Source organism: Mytilus trossulus, chromosome 11, assembly GCF_036588685.1.
Source record: "Mytilus trossulus isolate FHL-02 chromosome 11, PNRI_Mtr1.1.1.hap1, whole genome shotgun sequence".
Lineage (NCBI taxonomy): Eukaryota > Metazoa > Mollusca > Bivalvia > Mytilida > Mytilidae > Mytilus > Mytilus trossulus.
This window is the reverse complement of record NC_086383.1, coordinates 21,054,034-21,078,069: the sequence shown is the minus strand read 5'-3', so window position 1 is coordinate 21,078,069 and position 24,036 is coordinate 21,054,034. Positions and strand designations below refer to the sequence as shown.

General features: G+C 32.5%; 1 protein-coding gene across 3 annotated transcripts; it reads left to right on the top strand.

Moving 5' to 3' along the window:
- Positions 1-41: 41 nt before the first annotated feature.
- Positions 42-24,036, top strand: LOC134690854 (dentin sialophosphoprotein-like). 3 transcript variants are annotated; one of them, XM_063550974.1, is made up of 11 exons: positions 42-193; positions 4,661-4,756; positions 5,730-5,782; positions 10,086-10,152; positions 11,970-12,037; positions 13,306-13,345; positions 16,706-17,410; positions 17,910-18,034; positions 19,000-19,065; positions 20,453-20,576; positions 22,607-24,036. In XM_063550974.1, the coding sequence occupies exons 2-11, from the start codon at positions 4,687-4,689 to the stop codon at positions 23,395-23,397; spliced, it is 2,109 nt and encodes a 702-aa protein (XP_063407044.1). In that variant the 5' UTR covers positions 42-193; positions 4,661-4,686; the 3' UTR covers positions 23,398-24,036. The 3 variants fall into 3 exon arrangements, with proteins under 3 accessions (XP_063407044.1, XP_063407045.1, XP_063407046.1); XM_063550975.1 differs by having other exon boundaries at positions 42-213; XM_063550976.1 differs by lacking the exon at positions 42-193 and adding an exon at positions 280-307.

The following is a 24,036-nucleotide window of genomic DNA, read 5'->3' as shown; positions in this document are numbered from 1 at the left end:
CTGATTAGATTCGTTTCTTAAAGTAGTCTGAAAAATGAGACATCGCCGAAGAGAGAGAAGAGGCTCGATGTGAGGAAAAAAACAATGTTTAAACGCTATCTCTCAGTTAATATCTTTAAAGAGTCGACTGGCGATAAATCCACTCTCATGTTCTCTTAAAATCCATCAGTTTTGAAAGACAGCTACCTGAAATGTATGCTAAACAGAAATCTCGTAATTATATAGATAGTGCGCATGCTCATTCTTACTTTCGGTTTCACTATTTCCCAGTAGCTGAGGATTTTCTCTAAAAAAAATAATTCGTTCTGTAGGAATGCACTACATCCCTTTTTTTACTGTTTTACTAACATGTAATTGAAAGTTTCATAGAATTTATAAAGGAAGTTAACTAAAATATATAACAATGTTCATGAAATCTCCTTAAGGATTCCTAAAACTTCCCTTGTTTCAAACCTGTTTTTCTGCTGTGGTTACTAGTTCAGTTCCCTCAAAAGTATTGGCACACATTATTGTTACTTAAATAGTAGTTTGTCGACTTCCACTTAACAGAAGTTCCACTGGAAACTTAGTTATTAACAGGTTGGGAACAAACCCCCTGGATGGTGATTATACCTATACAATGTTATAAAATAGAGGACATTATTTCATGGTGGACATTATCAAATTCTACTATAATTATAAACAAATTATGTCATCAAAGGGAAGTAACACAATGGTCATCATAATGTTTTATTATGCTTGAATTTAAATAAAATAAGAAATTTAATTAGAAATTGATTAATATAAACAAAGTAAAAAATGGATGGAAATTTACAACTACTGTGGATTCATTTATTTTCGTGGGTACCGTCCAATTTTCGTGGATTGAGGAAAACTTGGATTTTCGTGAATATTTGATTTCGTTGTTTTCCAAAAGTCTGCATTTAATCATACAGAAAATTTGCAATTTGTTGAACATTAAAATTTGTGGTTTCCCTGTACCCACGAAGTCCACGAAATATTGGTATTCAACGAAATATAATGAATCCACAGTATATAAGTTGTAAGAAATATCCTGATAATACAAATCTAAATAAAAGAAGAACTACAAGAAGGAAATGCGAAAAGTTTAAAATTAAATTTGAAGAACTGAATTACGTGTACTATGACAAGAAGGCAAAAGAAAATGTTGAAAAACTAGTGGTACACTGTGACAAGCTAGATGTTGTTTTATTCTTATGTCATGATGAAAGTGGATGCCATCTTGGTGTTATCAAGACAGTTAGTAAAATTACTTCTAAATATTACTTTCCAAACATTATAGAAAATGTCAGTAAATAGTCCAGGAGGACAAAAATGTCCTGGGAAAAAATGTCCAGGTGGACATCTTATCACTGAAGTATAGTATTTAATTATGTCCACTTTCAGGGACACCTTTTCATACCTGAGGACAGTTTTTCATAGAAAAATGTGTCCAGGACACATATAAATAAGTTAATATTGTCCCAAGACTGTATTTACTAGGAAATAATGTCCGGTGGACACTTTTTCATTGGGGACATTATTAAATCCTACACATCAACATATGCACTTTACTAAAAATTGGGATAACCTGTTTTCTGCTAAAGTGACAAAACATGAAATCTATTGTATACCTACATGTACAGTACAGTTCAAGAGTACCAACTCTCCCACACCCTACACCGAGGAAAATGTCGGAGCCACTCTGACAAACTCCGATATTCCTCCCAAAATGTTGGGAGGAATTTGGGAGTAATCTCTCCCAAAATCAGGTAAATGTTTATTGTGATAACGAGCTCACTCTCTACACCGAGGAATTAATTGCCCTTATCCTACTTTGATCTATACCGGCACAAGACTGAATGGGTAATTGGATTACCTGACAGGTAAAGGTTGAAGTAATAAAGAGTTATATTTCCGGTCTACTATACCAGTTTAAGTGTCAAACAGGTGTATAATTTTAAATGTCTTTTATACCAATTAAATTTCATTTTTGGTAATAAAAACTGATTGTATTCAAATGACAATAATCATGATAATACGATAAAGAAATGCCAATTGTAGGCGGTTGGGAAATTTTGAAAATAAAATGATGACTGATTTAACTGGAATAGAATATTATGATGGGCAATTATGAGGTTTGATAAATTTTATCAATAATTAAAGGATTAGTGACCTATCGGATAGCGATAAGCGGATTACTTATCATCACAACTTTTAACATCTTTTGTAAACGTAAAATGATTGAGCGTCATAAACTTGTCAAACACCGGTAGAATTATAGTACAATTATAATATAATTAATGTGAAAATATTTTTCACTTTCCAAATTCAAATGACGAAATTGATATAAATACTTTCGTCAATTTGAAAACCGTTCCGTAAAATGCGAAAATGACGAGCACTATCAATATCACTTGAAATTATTTCCTTTGTCAACAGAGTTGTCATTTAACAGTTTCTGTTCGTAATTTGAATTATTCAAGTCTGTATAAATGTACCGAGGTGGTGAAACATCATATTTTACATTGCTCAATAAATTAAGTTTACTTGATGATCCGACGAATCGGGTTACCGAAAAAAAAACATGATTTTATTAGCCAGTTGATTTTTTAATAATGAACAATTAATGCGCTGATATTGCTTATTGAATAAGTTATAAAAGAAACTAATTGTGGCAAAATCGTCCTTGCTGAAAGATCACAATGTATGACCTGACCGGACTGTAATAGAAACACAAAATAACAATTTTCTTCATACTTTTTCGTATGTACGTTCTATTTTAAAGATAACGGCATAAGACACAAATATAAAAGATAATGATTATCTTATTCTGAACGATATTGTCACATCTTTATCTGTCAAAGAAAGGAAAACATTTGTTCAATTTATAATACCGTGATTTTAAAGCACACCTGTGCAACCAAGATCGATTAAATGTTCAAAGGTAAATTATCTGGGTAATCCAATTATGTTGTCACGCGTCGTTAATTTGAAGTACATCCGATGGGCAATAAACCAATTAACAGCCACGCGGTGTTGGGAGAGAATCTTTGGAGGATTTTAGGAGTGAAATCCGCGGTACTCGGTGTGATTCCGAGAAACACGGAAATCGGAGAAAAAAGTTATCGAATCGATATTTTTTAAGAGTACTGTATCTGAACACCTGATCAACATCAAAAGGAATAGTTGACCTTTAAATTTCATGTTAAATCTAACAATAGAAATTCTGTTCAGTGAGGCATAAGTGAGTAGAATTTACCTGATCATCACAGTTTTCAATCATGGTGAACAATAGATTTTATATTTAGTCAGATAAGCAGCAAACTGGGCATGTGCATATTAAACTAAGTTCATCAATTGGTGCATCAACTGTTGCAGGTTACTGCCATAATAAGTAGAGAAATGCCATTCTGCCCTGTTTTGATTTAAATCCAGTCTAAACAAAAATACCCCTCTAAAGAGGGATAATTTTATCCCTCTATAGAAGGTTTATCCCTCTATACAGGTATAATCACCATAGAGAGAGTTTGTTCCCAACCTGATTAATAATGTCATATAATATTATCATGATTATGTTCCTGTAAGAACAAATGTATTCTATACTATTTATTTTGTTGAAACATTTATTGTAATATTTATTCCAGTGGAAATATTATTTCAGAATATTGTTTGATTTGGAACATATATTATGAAGGAACTTCTATTTCGTGACAGTTAAGAAGTCTGAGCTAATTCATATGTAGATTTTTCCTTGGTTTTCATCATTGTAACTGTGATGAAAAACATTATTATAAGGATAAGCTTTTGACTGTTCTCAAGTCAAGGGGTACAATGTAGTGATATATTGATCACTTATTTCTACACTAACAACAGGTCCAGCGGTCAATTTCAATCTACATCAATTAATAATTTAGACTACACTAGTGCAGCATGTGATGTGTTTATTATGTATTACGGGAACTCAAATGAGTAATTTGCAATTTTTTTACCCCTTCTAAGTTCTTAACATTTTTTAAGGAAAGGAATTATACTGGCTAATTTTGTTAACATGGTAAAGAATATTGATAACACACTCATGGGGCATTTATCTGCGCTGCAACCATGGGGTTTATTGACAGCTACTTATTAATTTTGGCATCTCAGTATTAATATTTGAGATCAAGTAACTGTGAATATAATTGGTCAATTTTGCTGAATTTGTAAGACTTGTCCAATTGTGACAATGGCTCAAACATGTCCCGAGATTTAGATGAAATGGCTGTAGTTCCAACATGTCAACGATTTAGGAGGGTGGGGGTATATAATTTCTTCCTACTGTGATATCTTTGTTATATCATATAACAACTTGCACATCTTTCAAAGCTAAGGGTTAGTATCTCCGCCCACTGGAACCCTTGAGCTTGTCTAGCAAAGATGGAACTCCCATGTTTTATTAAGAGGCAGATTTAGAGCCCCCCCTTTTCTGGGAAAAAAATGGTTGATTATATAGGGAATCACTGAAGCATGACCAGAGTGAGCATCCTCTTAGGCAGTCCATGGCCCCCAACTCAAGTAAATTTCTAGATTTAGATTTGCTCAAAGATATTGATTCATATACTATTAAAACTCTTATTATAAATATTTTCAATGTATGAAAAGTCTTACTTGTTTATTTCAGTTTAGTCAGATCTATAATTAACCGAAATGAGTAGTAGAGCGAGGGAGAGAAGAAGATGTTTGGAAGTTTTGGGAGTTCAAGAGGATGCAACAGACGGTAAATAGATTCATACATTGTCATAGATACCAGACTAAAAAATAGGATGCCTAACAGTCGGTTCGTCAAAAATGACTCATCACGCCTAAAAAAACTGGAATTAAAGAATGAATTTGAAACTATAATGTTTTCCATTATTTGTACATTGTATGAAATTATCTTGAAAATAAAGCATCTTGAGTTTGTCAAACTTGGATCTTTGATTATAATAATCATCATAAAACTTGTAAATCTGCTTTCATAATTCAAGTAAATTTGCCATTTACCATGTTTACAATGATTTAAGGGCTAAACAGGGAAAAAGTATCAAAAATATAATTACTTTGACAAATATTCTTGAAAATCCCTACATCTTTATACAAGCACAAAATTCAAGGTAAAGGGGAAGCATTTTATAGCCATGCTTCATATCAATATTAAATGAATATTTGTTTGATTTCAAATGATTTTCATATTTGCTGTTTATGAGTTATGGTTCTTTATTGATTCATAGATTTCTTTTATGTTGTTTCTGTTTAATAATTTCTGATCATTTCAAACAATTATTTGCATTTTATAAATGTTGTTTCTGACATGTCTGATTATAAATTTGCTTATTGAAAGATTCAATACCTGCAGATAAAATTTTAACTTGTATAATTACCTTCAAGTATATATGTGTGTTTTTATATTTACTACCTCAACCTACAAAGATTAAAATGTTATAATATCATCTGCAATAAAATTAACGGTACCAATTTTCTTGCACCAGATGCGCATTTCGACAATACAACCTTCTCTAAGTCAAAACACATGAATGCCTTAATTTCAAATATGTTATCAATTTTTCAAGACATGAATATATATGCTTTAGATATTTTGCCTCTAAACATTTAAGAAATACACATTTATTCAGCTGAATGTGTGTTGTCACCTGACCCATGTGTATAGTCACATCTTTCACATTTGAATGCTTTCTTGTATTTATTTTCAGATGACATCAAGAAAGCTTACAGGCGTATGGCATTGATATTTCACCCTGATAAGGTATGTTTATTTAAAGAGTAGGTACTGATGTGGATTTCAACATTCCAACCTGTCCAGTTTTCTCAATATATGAAAAAGGAAAACTATGGTTGTCCAGAAATATAATGCCTCTCAAATATGGCAATTTGCATAGAAAAAAGGGAAAATTTATCTCAAAGTACTCAAACAAAACTTTGCCTGAAATGTCAGGAGGTCAGTCAGATTTTGAAACCTAACTTGGAAAGAGCAGAAATTTTTCCAATGTTACCACCATTTGAAATGGAAAGGTTAGCCAAATGTTACGACCATTTGAAATGGAAAGGTTATCCGAATGTTACCACCATTTGAATTATGGAAAGGTTAGCCGAATGATACCACCATTTGAAATGGAAAGGTTAGCCAAATGTTACGACCATTTGAAATGGAAAGGTTATCCGAATGTTACCACCATTTGAATTATGGAAAGGTTAGCCGAATGATACCACCATTTGAAATGGAAAGGTTAGCCAAATGTTACCACTATTTGCAATGAATGTGCTTTGTCTTTCATTTGTTTTAAGAATTTGTTGTACAAAATATTTCTCAAGTGCGGTAGGTTGTGTGTTTGAACAGCTACAGTACAGTTTTCGCGTAAGTCATCCCATACTCCATACACCGAGTTTTTTCCTGGTGTAACACCAGGAAACTCCGACATCACTTCCTAAATTCTCGGAGAAATTTGGGAGTATTCACTCCGACTTTCGCGTAAATCCGTTACCTTTTGTTTATTGTATTAGCGACATCTCTCCCAGTCTGGAGTGATGCGGTGTCACACCAGGTAATTAATTGTCCTAATCCTTCTGATCTATGCCGACAAGCGACAGTCAAGGTATGCAAGATTTCTTATGTAATTAAACAATTGCATTTCCTGTCTATTGATTATCAGTTTATATCTGATTGCTTGAAACAATTGAAAGATTAAATAAAAATCAAAACGTTGTTGTTAATTCTTTTAATTGCACTGACTCTGTACATTTAAATCAAGTTTTAAAAACAAACTATATTTGATTTTGACTTCCGTTTTTTATCAGTTAATAAATATTTAATTTACGAAAAGAGATATAATTGTGTAACAATAAACAGAGACTAACGCTGAATAAAATAGGGCAGTGTTAAGAAAAATTACAAGTCTCAAAATTGTTTATACAAGTAAAAAAGAAAGTATTATTCACTATCTGTTATGCTAATAAGTCTACGCAATTTCCATTTTACGATTACAAAATAAACGTTTTAAAAAGCAAAAGGTTGTTGTTAATGCTTACAATTGCATTATAGTTTTATAAAAAAAAATCTATACTTGATTATGATCTCGATTTATTTTATCGGTAATTTATATAACTTAAGTTACGAAAAGAGACATACTTGCGCGGAAATTAACGCTGAAGGTATAAAATGTGAGAAAGAAAGAAAATAACGTTTTAAAACTTGTATATGCAATATGCAAGAAAAAAAGAAATAACTATTCACCATTCCTTATGCTTAATAAGTCTACAGCATTTTCTCTTCACGGTTTATTAGCATTACTTTAGGATAAATAATACATTTCGGCTACAACAGGATTACTTCTATAGCTGCATCAACTCGTCGTTGCATAATATTCATTTACGCACAATGAATGTAAACTTTTGTGTTGTATTTAGAAGAGTGATCTTTAAATATTTTTAAAGCAATTAATTGCCGTGGGAAGAAGATACGAATCTCAGTGATCAACAGTGCGTAGTTGAACTTGAACTTGACTTCGCTCACAATATTGAATGCTAAAAATAGTGACATCAATTTTGTCCACGAGATTTTTATTTGGCGGGAAATAGTATCATGTAACAGTAAACTCAGGTGACCTTTCTGGATAACCGTGGGAAAGTTCATTCAAGGTTTAAACTTGCTTTGTAAAAAATTGACATAAATGTGTGTGCGTTAAGATTGAGGCTCTAGAAGGTCCTTTTACAATTGATTAACCGGATTCTAAATTAAATTCCTTTTCTGAATAAACCAACATCAGTCTTTTATTTTTACGTTTCTCAGTCAACAGAGGACATAAAACCGGACATTATTTATACGTCCATAGTCAACACTATATACTAATGGTAGATGAAGACAGGATGCATGTCGTTCAGTTCTTTTTACATATTTCTTTCTTGAAATACGATATAGTTTCATTTTAATATTCTATTTTATAAATTGTTAAAATTAAGGAATAACAGTACTGTAGTTGAAGAGTTGCCACCGTCAATTGTAGATTTGACGGTCGCAAATGCAGTTTTACTGGCGACGCGTAGCGGAGACAGTAAAACGGAGATTTGCGACCGTCAAATCAAAATTGACGGTGGCAACTCTTCAACTACAGTACTGTTATTCCGATTCTAATGCATTTCTAAATGAAATAATCAGATAAAACTTGGGAAAATGTCTAAATTTGACAAATAAAAAAAAATCCGCGAAACTTCATAAATGATTTTGGCGCAAAGACGTCATGGGTAAACGTGACGTCATACAAATGAAAACTTACAAACTGGAGGTTATTACGTTACCCGTACGCTTCAAATTCGGATAAAATAACATTAAAACGGCAAATTCGAGGTAGGTGTTGTTTTATTTTCTATTATATACTATTAATCGATCATTTGTTGATTCAATTATTTCAAAATGGTTGTCCCTCCTTAGTTACGCCTGGTCAACTGTGGATTTGACGGCAACTTTTAGCCAATGAAAAAAATTGTTACATACAAATTGCATTAGAATACTTCTTTTTATATTTCGCCGAGGATTTTAACAAGCAGTAAAATACGGACCGATTGCGCTAAACCAATTTTATTTTAAATAATTAAAGATCAATAACAGATCATTACGGATAAAAAGCACATGATTTTTTTCTCCATATAAATAAATAAGGTTGTGATATTTGTGTTGTGTCTAGGCGGCAAATGTATCTCAGTATTTATGAATAAAGGGCTGCCACATTGCATACATACAAAATATTTGTCACTTTACAGTTTCTTTTTTAAATTCAAATATTTCAAGTCGGAAATCTACCGAGGTAGTGAAACATAATATTTTACATTTCAAAATAAATTGAAAGTATTTAACAGAGAACTTTCACTTGTTGATCTGATAAATTAACTTTTGGGTTTTATTTAGATTGAACATATAACCGTAAAAACATCATTCTGTTTTAAGCCAGTTGATATTAATTATATAAAATTGAACTATTAATGAACCGAATATTGCTCATACATATAACCATAAAAACATCATTTTGTTTTAAGCCAGTTGATATTAATTATATAATATTGAACTATTAATGAACCGAATATTGCTCACTGAGTAGGTCATAAAAGGTTCTGATTGTGGTAAAATCATCTTTGTTGAAAAAAACAAAAATTATGACCGGATCGGACTATAATGAAAATACAAAATAAGTGTTTTATTCGTATTTTTATACGTTGTACGTTGCCTGTCATAAGACAATGACATGGGCATATACATATAAAAATAATTATCTTATTCTAAATAAAAATGTCACACTTTTATCTGACAATGAAAGGACATTTAAATACCGTATTTTAAAGAACACAGGTGCAATCAAGATCGATTAAATGTACAAAGGTAATAAATCTGGCTAATCCGATGATGTTGTCACGCGTCATTAATTTTCAGTTCATAGATGGGCAATAAACCAATTAACAGCCACGCGGTGTTGGGAGAGAATCTTTGGAGGAAATTGGGAGTATAATCCGTGATTCGCGATGTCAATCTGCTACACACGGAAATCGGTGATTAAAGTTCGCGATTACATACTCTCTGGGCGTACTGTATATTTTTTTGGGGGGACCACATAAATATTTTAACTCCCAGAGAATTTTGAGTCAACCTAGATAGAAGACTGTATCTGTCATAAGATTTTGAGCAACTGATAAAATGACATTCAGAAATTTTTATAAAACAATATAAATAGATGTGGTCTGATTGATAATGAGATTTTTTTCATAAATAACCTAGGAAGCATTTGCAGGTTGCAAATTAACATTAAGCGAAACAAATACCTTATAAATAGCTATAAAAGGTTCCAGAATGACAAATTGAAAGAAAAAAAATCAATGGCCAGATTTAATCTACAACAATAAACAAAAAACAATCATGACAGCTGACAGTAACCTATGACAACGTAGAATTACTGGATCTGGCCTAGGATAAGCAGATTCAATATTTTATTAAAGTCTCAACACTTTTATAACATTATAGGCATAAATATTGTCTTGTACACATTTTATTTGCCTTTTATTTACAGAATGAAAGTGAGGATGCCAAAGAAAAGTTTCAAGAGATAGGTTATGCACACAAATATCTTATTGAGGGTAAGTTATAATAAAACCTGGCAGAAGTTATACTTGATGTTTTTAGGTTAATTTTGATAAGTAAGGTCAGTATAAGTTCAATCAATTAATTACAAAACAACTGCTTTTGTGCCAGAGGTATATATAATTTATAAGAAAGGAACAAACTTTAGGAATTCTATTTTTTATTTGAAATTGTAAGTTTTATAATGGCCTATTACTCAGCAGTGAATGGCAAATTCAATAGACTTTTTATTGATTGAATATTCCTGCTAGTACAATGTAGTAAGAGACAGATTCTTTATTGATAAAATTGGCCAAAACAAATGAAAGATAATCAACCATTTGCCTTGAATGTGAATATTGATTTTTTTATGCCAAAACTTGTAATTTTTCCATGGTTGCAAAATAGAATTTGCTTGTTGAAGTGAATTGAATTGATAAAAAAGCTTAAACCAAGCTTGATCAAAGAGACCCTGAAATCTTGTTAACTGACATGAAATATTGTACACACATCAGCAAACTTTTGTTAACTCCTCTGAAATGAATACTAATAATAAACTATTTATAAAAAAAATTATTAACTGTTTTTAGCTCACCTGGCCCGAAGGGCCAAGTGAGCTTTTCTCATCACTTGGCGTCCGGCGTCTGTCGTCGTCCGTCGTCGTCCTGCGTTAACTTTTACAAAAATCTTCTCCTCTGAAACTACTAGGCCAAATTTAACCAAACTTGGCCACAATCATCATTGGGGTATCTAGTTTAAAAATTGTGTCCGGTGACCCCGCCAACTAACCAAGATGGCCGCCATGGCTATAAATAGAACATAGGGGTAAAATGCAGTTTTTGGCTTATAACTCAAAAAACAAAGCATTTAGGGCAAATCTGACATGGGGGTAATATTGTTAATCAGGTTAAGATCTATCTGCCCTGAAATTTTCAGATGAATCTGACATTCCGTTGTTAGGTTGCTGCCCCTGAATTGGTAATTTTAAGGAAATTTTGTTGTTTTTGGTTATTATCTTGAATATTATTTCAGATAGAGATAAACTGTAAAAAGCAATAATGTTCAGCAAAGTAAGATCTACAAATAAGTCAACATGACCAAAATGATCAGTTGACCACTGTAGGAGTTATTGCCCTTTATAGTCAATTTTTAACCATTTTTCGTAAATCTTAGTTATCTTTTAGAAAAATCTTCTCCTCTGAAACTGCTGGGCCAAATTATTTGAAACTTGGCCACAATCATCATTGGGGTATCTAGTTTAAAAATTGTGTCCGGTGACCCCGCCAACTAACCAAGATGACCGCCATGGCTATAAATAGAACATAAGGGTAAAATGCAGTTTTTGGCTTATAACTCAAAAACCAAATAATTTAGAGCAAATCTGACATGAAGTAAAATTGTTAATCAGGTCAAGATCTATCTGCCCTGAAATTTTCAGATGAATTGGACAACCTGTTTTTGGGTTGCGGCCCCTGAATTGGTAATTTTAAGGAAATTTTGCTGTTTTTGGTTATTATATTGAATATTATTATAGATATAGGTAAACTGTAAACAGCAATAATGTTCAGCAAAGTAAGATCTACAAATAAGTCAACATGAACGAAATGGTCAATTGACCCCTGTAGGAGTTATTGACCTTTGTAGTCAATTTTCAATCTGCTTCCTTTGTTTAATATTCACATAGACCAAGGTGAGCGACACAGGCTCTTTAGAGCCTCTAGTTAAGTGAACAAAACAATTTAAGTCATGCACAGTCAGGTGAAATAAATAGAGAAATATCATATATTTTTTGATAAAGTTTTAGTACTAATTTTATACTTTGTGTGATTTTCAGGACCAAGTGCAGTAGGATTTCAAGAAGATGGACAATTTACTGGCCAGGCTGGTGGACATGATGTCCCAGTAAGTTATATAAATTTATTATACTTCACGTTAAAATGTCATATTTTGATTGGCTAAGAAGAGGGTGTCAATTTACTCTATCACATGGCTGAGCGGGTGACATTTTTTTTTAATGCAACTCTCTCGTCTAGACCAATCAGAAATCGATAATTCAAAGAACAATTGAATTTACATCAAGGAATTAAATACAATGCTTAATTAAGTTCTACGTTTTGGTTCAGATTTTAAAATAAAACATCTTGCTTGACTTTTGTTGTTTTTTTCTAATGCCCGTAACGTTGTTATGAACGTGACGTCATAGAAAATACTGTTAAATTAAAAGTAATCTGTAAAAGCCAATAATGATAGGATATTCAGTATAATAAATTAAATAACACATAGCTGAGAGGGTGATAGAGCAGATTAGAACCCCTTGAAAAGGCATTGTCAACCATGGCTTTGCCACAGTTGACAATGTTTTCTCAGGGTACCAATCTGCTCTATCACCCTCTCAGCTATGTCTTATTTATATAGTATATCATGATAACCATAGCCATGTATGCATGATTGTCAAATCAACCAAATCAGCATCCATTAAACTTCAATTTTAACTCAATCCACAAGATAAATGAATCCACAGTAGCTTTATATTGTTGGTATCAATAGCCACACACACACACACACACAATTAGATTATTGGAAGGCTAATAATTATATCAATAGCAGTATGATCAGTCAAGGTTGACATTTTAGTGGCCATTGTGATGGGAATGCAACACACTCAGATAGATTGAGTTTCAATGACTAAAAATATAAGATTCCATAAAAAGCCAAGGCTCCGTGTTGAAGTCCGTACATTGACCTACATGTATAATGGTTTACTTTTTTAAATTGTTATTTGGATGGAGAGTTGTCTCATTGGCACTCACACCACATCTTCCTATGTACACGGTTAAAAGTGTATTTGATTCTTGAAGGTGACTGAGGATTCATTGTTACATTTTGTAATTCATGTATTAGTAGGCTACCAATTTTCATTGATTTCCTAGGTTTAGATGAACAAATTGAATTGTTCAATAAAGTTTGAATATTTCATAGCATTTAATGCAAACTTCAGCAAAACCACAAAATCTGGTATCTACTAAAATAAAAAAATTCTTCAATCCACGAAAATATATAAATCTCAGTTATGTACTAAAATTGACCTGATGTAGTTATTTATGTATCTGATACATTTGATATCTAAGCAATGTAAAGGTATGACTGTATAACATCATTTTTATTTATAGATTAATATTTTGACTAGGCTGTTTCCATGGATGATGGGCGGTGAGTATAAAGTTAATGTTAGAAGTGTTATACAAGAGACATTTTTTTTTCATTATGTCTAGATGTTCCAAGTTGTTGTAACATGTTCCTGGTTAGTATTTGTATTTTCCTTATCCCACTTATTTACACGATCTGTTTGGCTGTATCAAAGATACTTGTTTGTATCAAAGATGTTATCTTTTAAGATCTTTTTGGCTGCATCAAAGATGTTTTCTTTTAAGATCTTTTTGGCTGCATCAAAGATGTTATCTTTTAAGATCTTTTTGGCTGCATCAAAGATGTTATCTTTTAAGATCTTTTTGGCTGTATCAAAGATGTAATCTTTTAAGATCTTTTTGACTGCATCAAAGATGTTATCTTTTAAGATCTTTTTGGCTGCATCAAAGATGTTATCTTTTAAGATCTTTTTGGCTGCATCAAAGATGTTATCTTTTAAGATCTTTTTGGCTGTATCAAAGATGTTATCTTTTAAGATCTGTTTGGCTGTATCAAAGATGTTATATTTTAAGATCTGTTTGGCTGTATCAAAGATGTTATATTTTAAGATCTGTTTGGCTGTATCAAAGATGTTATATTTTAAGATCTGTTTGGCTGTATCAAAGATGTTATATTTTAAGATCTGTTTGGCTGTATCAAAGATGTTATATTTTAAGATCTTTTTGGCTGTATCAAAGATGTTATCTTTTAAGATCTTTTTGGCTGTATCAAAGATGTTATATTTTAAGATCTTTTTGGCTGTATCAAAGATGTTATATTTTAAGATCTTTTTGGCTTTATCAAAGATGTTATCTTTTAAGATCTTTTTGGCTGTATCAAAGATGTTATATTTTAAGATCTTTTTGGCTGTATCAAAGATGTTATATTTTAAGATCTTTTTGGCTGTATCAAAGATGTTATATTTTAAGATCTTTTTGGCTGTATCAAAGATGTTATCTTTTATTATAAAAAATCATAGATACTAGGATTAAAACCTTGTGCTCTAGACAAGAGACTCATCAGTAAAACTTGAAATGAAACAGTTTTAAAAAAAGCCAATGTCATACTGGAATTGAAGTATAGTATATGAATGAAAAGTTAGAAGTCAGATTTCTGATGCAAGTTAATATTTGAAAGTGTGCATGGCTTTAACAATATTTTTCATGTTTATTGACCATTTGAAAATAAATGTACACTACAATTAAATAAGATTATTTCAAACTTTAACATTTTAAAGACAAAACTTGCATATAAAAGTGGGATAATTGTAGAACGAATCAAAAACGACTGTCATAATTTTGATTGATATGATATTCAATGAAAATTTAAGGGTAAAAATGTTCCTGTAAAAGACTTGCCTTCATCTATCTAAACATTATTGTTACAATTTACAAAAGCAGGTCTCTTAACTGCACAATCTGTCTGTCAGTTTGTCTATCACCAGCCCAGTAGCCAGTACCTCAGTACTGACATGAAAATACGGATTTTTTGTGTTATTAAAATTTGCTGTTACAAAATATCAGAAATTATTAAAAAATAAGGAATGTATCTCCCTCATGCAAAGCTCTGATTCCTTTCACGGTTTTGGCTATACTTTTTTGACCTTTTGGATTATAGCTCTTCATCTTTTATATAAGCTTTGGATTTCAAATATTTTGGCCACGAGCATCACTGAAGAGACATGTATTGTCAAAATGCGCATCTGGTGCAAGAAAATTGGTACCGTTAATTTTATTACTACCACTGGGTCGATGCCTCTGCTGGTGGACTATTAGTCCCCGAGGGTTTCCCAGCCAAGTAGCCAGTACCTCGGTACTGACATGAAAATACGGATTTTTTGTGTTATTAGAATTTGCTGTTACAAAATATCAGAAATTATTAAAAAATAAGGAATGTATCTCCCTCATGCAAAGCTCTGATTCCTTTCACGGATTTGGCTATACTTTTCTGACCTTTTGGATTATAGCTTTTCATCTTTTATATAAGCTTTGGATTTCAAATATTTATACCCCCGCTTTAAAAAAGGGGGGGTATACTGTTTTACCTCTGTCTGTCAGTCAGTCCTTCCCATGAAACTTTCATCACATTTTTCTCAGGAACTACACATCCACCCTTTCTGTAATTTGGTATCAACATTTATATATGTCAGCCATACCGTTTGATGCGTTTTCAGATTCATCACTTGACAACTTCCTGTTTACCGAACACTTGAATGATTTTACACATGATAGCCAAGTTGAAAATTTTCATCACATTTTTCTCAGGAATTACAATACAAGGACTGAAATTTGGTTTCAGGATTTATATAAGTCAGCTATACCGTGTGATGCATTTTCAGATTCATCACTTGACAACTTCCTTTTTACCGAACACTTGTATGATTTTACACATGATAGCCAAGTTGAAAATTTTTCTTCACATTTTTCTCAGGAACTACAATACAAGGATTTCTGAAATTTGGTTTCAGGATTTATATAAGTCAGCTATACCGTGTGATGCCTGTTCAGATTCATCACTTGACAACTTCCTGTTTACCGAACACTTGCATATTTTTACACTATTAATATTATCCACTTGCGGCAGGGGTATCATCAGTGAGCAGTAGCTCGCAGTTTCACCTGTTTGGCCACGAGCATCATTGAAGAGACATGTATTGACGAAATGCGCATCTGGTGCAAGAAAATTGGTACCGTTAATTTTCTTACTTCCACTGGGTCGATGCCTCTGCTGGTGGACTATTAGTCCCGAGGGTATCACCAGCCCAGTAGCCAGTACCTCGGTACTGACATGAAAATACGGATTTCTTGTGTTATTAAAATTTGCTGTTACAAAATATCAGAAATTATTAAAAAATAAGGAATGTATCTCCCTCATGCAAAGCTCTGATACCTTTCACGGATTTGGCTATACTTTTTTGACCTTTTGGATTATAGCTCTTCGTCTTTTATATAAGCTTTGGATTTCAAATATTTTGGCCACAAGCATCACTGAAGAGACATGTATTGTCGAAATGCGCATCTGGTGCAAGAAAATTGGTACCGTTAATTTTATTTTGTCTATCTGTTATAAAATACAATGGTAGAAAACTATTGTTTACATTTTCTTGGCTTTATAAGAATAATTCAATATTTTGCTTGATAATGTGGAGTGGTAGCAAGTAAGCTATTTTTACATCTTCCATACAACCAGTTAGCTGATAATGAGAAATTTTACAACATTTATTGTACAAAATGTACAAGGAAAATTTTGATCAAACAGTTTCTATAACTTTAGTTATACTTCAGAAAACATGTATCCTAAATCATTGCATGCAAGGACATATGTCCAGACTTGGTAGTGGTCTTGTTAATGATACTTTCTGAATTATTAGTGTTTATATTACAGACTTTGGAGTAGCCCGACCTTCACCTTCACCATTTGGGGGATTTTTTGGTCATCCCTTTTCCAGTCCTTTCCACCAGAGTCCTTTCCAGCAATTTTTTATGGACCCATTCAGTGGTATGCATGGTGGTTTTGACGATTACGATGATAGTGACGATGGGGAAGAAATTGTCATTATGCAAAATGGAAGAATAACTGTGATAAAAACGGGAAATAAGGGACATTCCAGAAGAAGGAGGACTACTCGGAGACCACAACAACATCAGGATCCTTTTCTGTCTAGATCAGCACATTTCAACAATAGACAAAGTCAATTCCACTCAGATAATAGTCATACTCATCATCCTACATCAGATAATGTACATAGAACATCTTCAAGGTTCAACCCAAGAAGATCTTCAGACACAAGTGATTTTCATCACAGGAGATCACCAACTACCCAGAATTCCTCAGACACAAGTGGTTTTCATGACAGGAGATCATCAAATTCCCAGACTTCCTCCACAAATACTCCAAATAAAGCATTTTATGGCTCAGGAAATTTCAATGACCAATTTTCTACTGGTACCCAAAGTTCTGGTAGCTCTAAGGTTCATTCTACTTCTACACAAAATAATGACATTAAAGAAGGAAAATCTAAAACTAAACCTCAGACTGTAATCACATCCAGGAAAGAAAGAAAGAAGCAAAAGAAAGCAAATAAACCAGGTAAGCAGAAGTATAACATGTGACTATATTTATGGGCAATATCATTGCTGAAACTTAACTATCACCTACAAGTAAGCTACATGTATTACTTTTACCATGGTAATAACAAGCACAATTTATAGGGATTTCCTTGTACTTCTATTAGTTCGTCTGTCACACCTCCATTTTCATGTCCAGAGGAAAATCATAAGTGTGAAAAAAATCATAAAATTTAAAACACTGTCATTGTTTATCAAATATTAAATGAGATTGGTTTTGCTGAAATTTAATGAGCCTGTTCAAGTTTTATCATATTTTCCCTTTATTCAAAATTGAATGGGAGTTCAGCGGGTGTTAAAAGTAGTTCAAACATTATCATAATTATGTCTGTTTGTTCTTATCTGCAACTGCTTTTATATCATGAATAAAAAGATGTAGGATTGAAGAATTCAAAAACTTATTTCCTTCTAAGTTTTGAGATTTAAATTTTAAAAAATCAACATTTGATGGTTTTTTTCAGTCATTCTAACGAAACCTGCAACTTCGAATATGAAGACAGGAGATGCCACACCAGAGATGGTAGAATCTGAGTCAGAAGATAATGATAGTATCTATGACAACATTGATGATATCGAAACTAGTCAGGTATTGTAATAATAAACTGTATGTTATTTAGTATCCATGCCCACCATAAAGTAATATTGTTCACAACTGACCCCCTACAGATCCATAGAGGGTTAGTAATATCCATAGGATCAGCAGTTAACCGTATAACAAATTATTGGACGCCAGACCTTTTCTGCTGCGTTTTGTTGAAAAATAACAATGAAACACAACAACATTATTAGATGTCGTCACCATTAACGTGTCATGAATCCCTATGAAATTTACTTACCCCTACGGATCCATAGGAGGTCACCACGTGACCATGCTAAACCAATCACAAAGTGATATTTCACCATCGGTGCGATAAATAGATCTAGATAGCCCAAAAAGTTCTTGCTATCAAGGGATTCCAAAATGGCATCAGGAAGATTTTTACCCTGACGTTATTTGGATAGCCTAGCTAAGTAGCATATTGTTCAACATAGATAGATATCTAAGACACAACGCCTATACTGGCTGCTACACTGGCTGATGCAGTATCTATGACAACCTTGTATAATATTATAATCAGTTAAGAGTTCACTACTAATTGTTTTAGCAAGTTAGTCTATCACATGTATGATGTTACTAATCAATTGTGTGTAAATCTACTCGTTATTGGGTAGCATATATATATTTGACATTAAAACAATATTATATTGTGCACATTGTATAAATTTTTATAACATTAAATGATAATATCCTGACTTAATTGTTACTCGGCTAACAGGAACTAAGGAAATAAAACAGTATCTAAGTCAAGAAGGAAAAACCCTGAAAGAATATTTATATAAGCAGTATATGCATGTCTCAGTAACAAGTCATTGCAATACAACCCAATAATATTTAAAGGAAGAAAGAACAATACAAATATTAAGTTTTTTATTAGTTAGTTCAAATTTAAAAGAAGACAAAAATTTCACTTGTATAATATTGGCATGATACAAGTAAATTCTCTGTTGCAGGTACCATTGAAATTGAACAAGAAACAAAGAAGAAAACTGAAGAGAGAAAGAGAAAGACTGGAGAAGGTAAAATACAAAATAAGGTAGCTTTTACGAAAGAGTCAAATTGAGCAATATTTATTAGCTCACCTGGCCCTGGTAATTTTTTACATTTTGAACTTCTTCTAGAGAACCACTGAATGGACTAACCAAACATGGCATGAATGTTCCTTATGAGGTGCTGCCCAAGTGTTGTTACTTTGTAGCCAATCCATCATTCGAGATGGCCGTCAGCAGGGGACTTAGTTTAACATAGGACCCTATTGGAAATACATACAAATGACTTCTTTTAGAGAATCACTGAATGGAATGAAACAAAACACAGTATGAATGTTCCTTATTAGGTGTCGACTAAGTGTTGTTACTTTGTAGCGGATCCATCATCCAAGATGGCTGCCAGCAGGGGACTTGGTTTAACATAGGATCCTTTGGGAAGTACATACAAATGACTTCTTTTAGAGAACCACTGAATTGAATGAAACCAAACATAGCATAAATGTTCCTTTCTTAATGAGGTGCTGGCCAGGTGTTGTTACTCTGTATCCAAATGTTATCTTTTTTCATATGATTTCAAAAACCCAAGTAGAATGAGAGCCTCTAGTTTTAATTCTAAGAAGAAATCCAATTTTTATTTTATTAGATATTAAATATTTCTTTTGTTGTTGTTGTGTTTATATCATATTATAAATATTATAAAAAAAACCTTCTTCCCTTCTGTCATGTCTGTAAGTCATTGAATATTTCTTTTTAGAGTTTGTATCTTGGTTAATAACTTAGAATTTTATAAAATATGTACACTGAAATAAGAACCATAAAAATAACACATATCCTCAATTTATATTGTATAACTCTTGTTTAACTTTGAAAAAATACAAATGTCACTTTAATATCTTTTTTTTAAAATTCCAATAGGGAACATACTTGATATTATTGTAGCAGTAAACCAATTTTTATACTTTCTGTCAAATCTATGTCAATTTGTGTAAGTAGTTAACTGCCTTATGCTCTGTACAGCAACAATAAAAAAAAAAAAAAAGCTGTACAGCAACAACAAAAAAAAAGAAGAAAAAAAACCACCTCAAGTTTGCCAAGATGTCAACTATTGCTCTCCCATAAAAGTAAACATGAATCAAGCTTTGTAAATTGAAGTTTCACAATTTTCTCAAAGAATTGGTTATGTAAACCTATGGAATCAAAGGTAATAAACTTATGTGCTTAGAAAACATGAGAAAAGGGGGTTTAAATACCATTTAGCTTATAATTTGTAGTTCAAACAGTAAATCAGGTCTATTTTAAATTGACTCTTTTGATTCTAGTGGCAAATGGCAATATGAAGCTTTCTTTTCTTTATCTTATACTCTTAGATCATCAAATCTTGATATAAAAAAAGTATTCATTATCTCATGAATTACAGGAAATGGCGGAGACAAGCAGTGGAAATGTTAAAATGTCTGGTAAACCAGTTCCACAGAAAGTTGAGGAAGTTGAAGATGATGATGAGACATCTTCCAATTCATCTGCTACAAATGACACAGAAGGTAGTCTTTATAATTATTATACCCCCGCTTTAAAAAAAAGGGGGGGGGGGGGTATACTGTTTTACCTCTGTCTGTCCTTCCGCCAGTCCGCCAGTCAGTCCGTCCGTCCCATGAATATTTTTCGTCGCATTTTTCTCAGGAACTACAATACAAGCATTTCTGAAATTTGGTTTCAGGGTTTTATCTAAGTCAGCTATACCGTGTGATGCGTTTTCAGATTGATCACTTGACAACTTCCTGTTTACCGAACACTTGTGTGATTTTACACATGATAGCCAAGTTGAAAATTTTCGTCACATTTTTCTCAGGAACTACAATACAAGGATTTCTGAAATTTGGTTTCAGGATTTATATAAGTCAGCTTTACTGTGTGATGCGTTTTCAGATTCATCACTCGACAACTTCCTGTTTACTGAACACTTGCATATTTTTACAGTATTAATATTATCCACTTGCGGCGGGGGTATCATCAGTGAGCAGTAGCTTGCAGTTTCACTTGTTATTTTATTTATGGCGTTTTAAAGCCACTTTTAAGCAATACTTTTGGGCTTTTTCATGGCTGTCAGTTTTTTAAGGGTGGAGGAAGCCAGTGTGACCAGACAAAAACATCGACCTTTTATAGGAAAACTGACAATCCTAGTAAATTAAGATTGAAGTTGAGTGGGTAGTCTTTCTGATAGTTTCACATGTTGAAATTATTTACACTTTCATATACCTATTTCACCAAGAAAGTGTTATCGTCATATTTGTTAAGTTTAGCAAAAACTTCTAAGAAAGATAGATAGAAGCTTAAAGCAGGAAACGTTATAGGTAAAACAATATCTGCAATAAGTAAACCTATTGTGGATTCATTTATTTTTGTTGATATCAATGTTCGTGGATTGCTGAAAACATTGCATTTTGTGGATATTTGATTTCGAAGCTTTTCCAATCTCTGTATCCAAAGCCTGTTTAAAAAATGTTATTCCTTGAACGTTTGAATTTGTGGTTCACCTGTACACAAGACACCCACAAAAATTTGTACCCAAATTAAAGAATAATAAAGAATCCACAGTAGTTGAAATTGTTGATCCAATAGATATAGGAATATGTTGTGTGACTGCCCCAATAAGACAACTCTCCATTAAAATAAAAAAAAAAGAAAGTTAACCATTATAAAACAATGTACGGCCTTCAACAAGGAGCCTTGGCTCACACCGAACAACAAGCTATAAAGGGCCCAAAATTACTAGTGTAAAACCATTCATACGGGAAAAAATACATAGACGTAACCCTTACATGATGGGTTTAGGCCACAGTTTCCATTCTACACAGATTTTCTATTACATTGTATAAAATACATTGAGTTCAGCAATTAACAATCCTTTTAGCCTATAAAGATAGGGTTAAAATGAAATGAAAAAAAAACCAATGCATGACAACTAACAATTGAGCAATACTAACCACACCAAAAAGAGGTTGAAACTGAGGTGCTCTGGAACAATCAGCAGATCCTGCTATAGTTAAGACAATTCTCATGTTACTACTTATTCATTTTTTTCTGGCTAATTTACAGGTGTGATAATTAAAACAAATAATTGCAATGCTAGTTACTTGTATACAGATATAGTCCTCAACTAGGACAACCTCAAAGGAAGTACCAGTAATTCCTGGAGTGTGTGATTATAGTTAAACATACTTTGTAGTCTCACAGGAAACACCTGTCTGCCTCATATTAGCATGAGCAACATTATTGAGTGAAGGGATAAAATTAGTACTGTAAACTCAGAAATTATTGTGTGCATTTATTATTGTGATTTTGTCCTTTTAGATCAAAATGCAGTTTTAATTTTGTGGTACTGGAAAAAGTTCCGCTTCATTCTTATAAAAAAAAATCTGAAATGCGAGTTTTAATTATTGTGATATCAACCCTGTCACATTTTACGCTATTACATTTTTTGATATTACATGTATTATTTCTGAATTTAAAGTATGCTCACCTTAACTTGACTTTGATTCACTGTACATTGAATTGTTAATTTTTTTAATAGAAAAAAGGAAGCATGCAGACGACAATATTCACCTTTTTGACCACCTTGCTCCACAGTCACACCAGGATGAAGAAGAAATGATTCGAGTTGCCATGGAGATGAGCAAAATGGAAGTGAATAACATAGATGATGACACATTTTCACAAGATGATACAAACTCTAACTATGATAATCTTACCGATGAAGGTCAAAGTTCAAAAGGTCATGATAACACGTCGTGGTACGATGATATAGGCAAAAGTCCATTTGCCAAAACTCCAATGGAAGACATGAAAAAGACTTATTACAAAGATATGTCATCCACAAACTTTGACCCTGCATCTTATTATAAGTCAAGTCAACCTCAAGAGCCAAGGTCACAAAATAATTATTCCAAATCTAACAAAGAAAACTTTGCAAGTGGTCATTCCACTGGTGTGGATTCTTCTACAAGTAGAAGTTACGGAGTTTCATCTCAAGGTCATGAACCTAGTTCTAAAGGTCAAAGCACTAGATACTTCTACTCAAAGGACTATAAAAGACCAGAAAATGTTGGTTCATATCAACAAAAACCAGTGGAACAACATCATCAGAAACACTTTAAAACTTCCACCAAACCATACAATTCTCATAAAGAAAAGCATTCATTTGATTTAGATGAACCAGATGATGTTCCTTTGAATCTGAATGATGTTAGAACTAGAGGTGCTCCTATTGGGAGTTTTCATACTCAGGAGGTGCTGAACGGTTCATTAAATGTGCCGAAAGGAATTCATGTGACTCAAATTAATCATGTATATAGAAAAAAGTGATGGCACATTCATAGTTTAGCTATGGGACTTGGTTTTAGGGTCTGATGCAATTATAACAAGATTAATATCAAATTGTCAATTCTTGAAGGGGAAGATATCCCCATGAATTTTAAGGAGGTGATTGGATGAAAAATAATTTTTGTATATTTTTTTTACAATTAAATAAATTATATTTCAACAGCATTAATTCAAACGAGTCCAACTTTTCATAAATTTATTAGTCAGGGCAAAACAATTGAATAGATTGGACTCTTTATAATTTGTAACAAAACATTTTGCTGTGATTTTTTAAGTTGTTCCCATATTAACATTACAATGAAATGGTTATGAGAATTGGTGGATAGTATTATATAATTAACCATACTTTCAAACACATAAGTTCTAGGAGGGAAACACTCTTGTTTTTGCTTTTCAAATTTAAAACTTGTTACTCCCCTTTTTGATCTGCCAAAATCTCCAGTCTAACAAAAAAAATCACCTTATGTTCTCCCATTGAATCATTGAAATTATTTTGATGGTATTTCTGTGCTTCATATTATTTACTGAAAAGTAATGCTTCTTAAATTTATGTTTCCTTTTTGTTTTTACTGTTCAATTGCTTATTACATTTTGACTTAAAAAGTTATGGATGAATGTTGT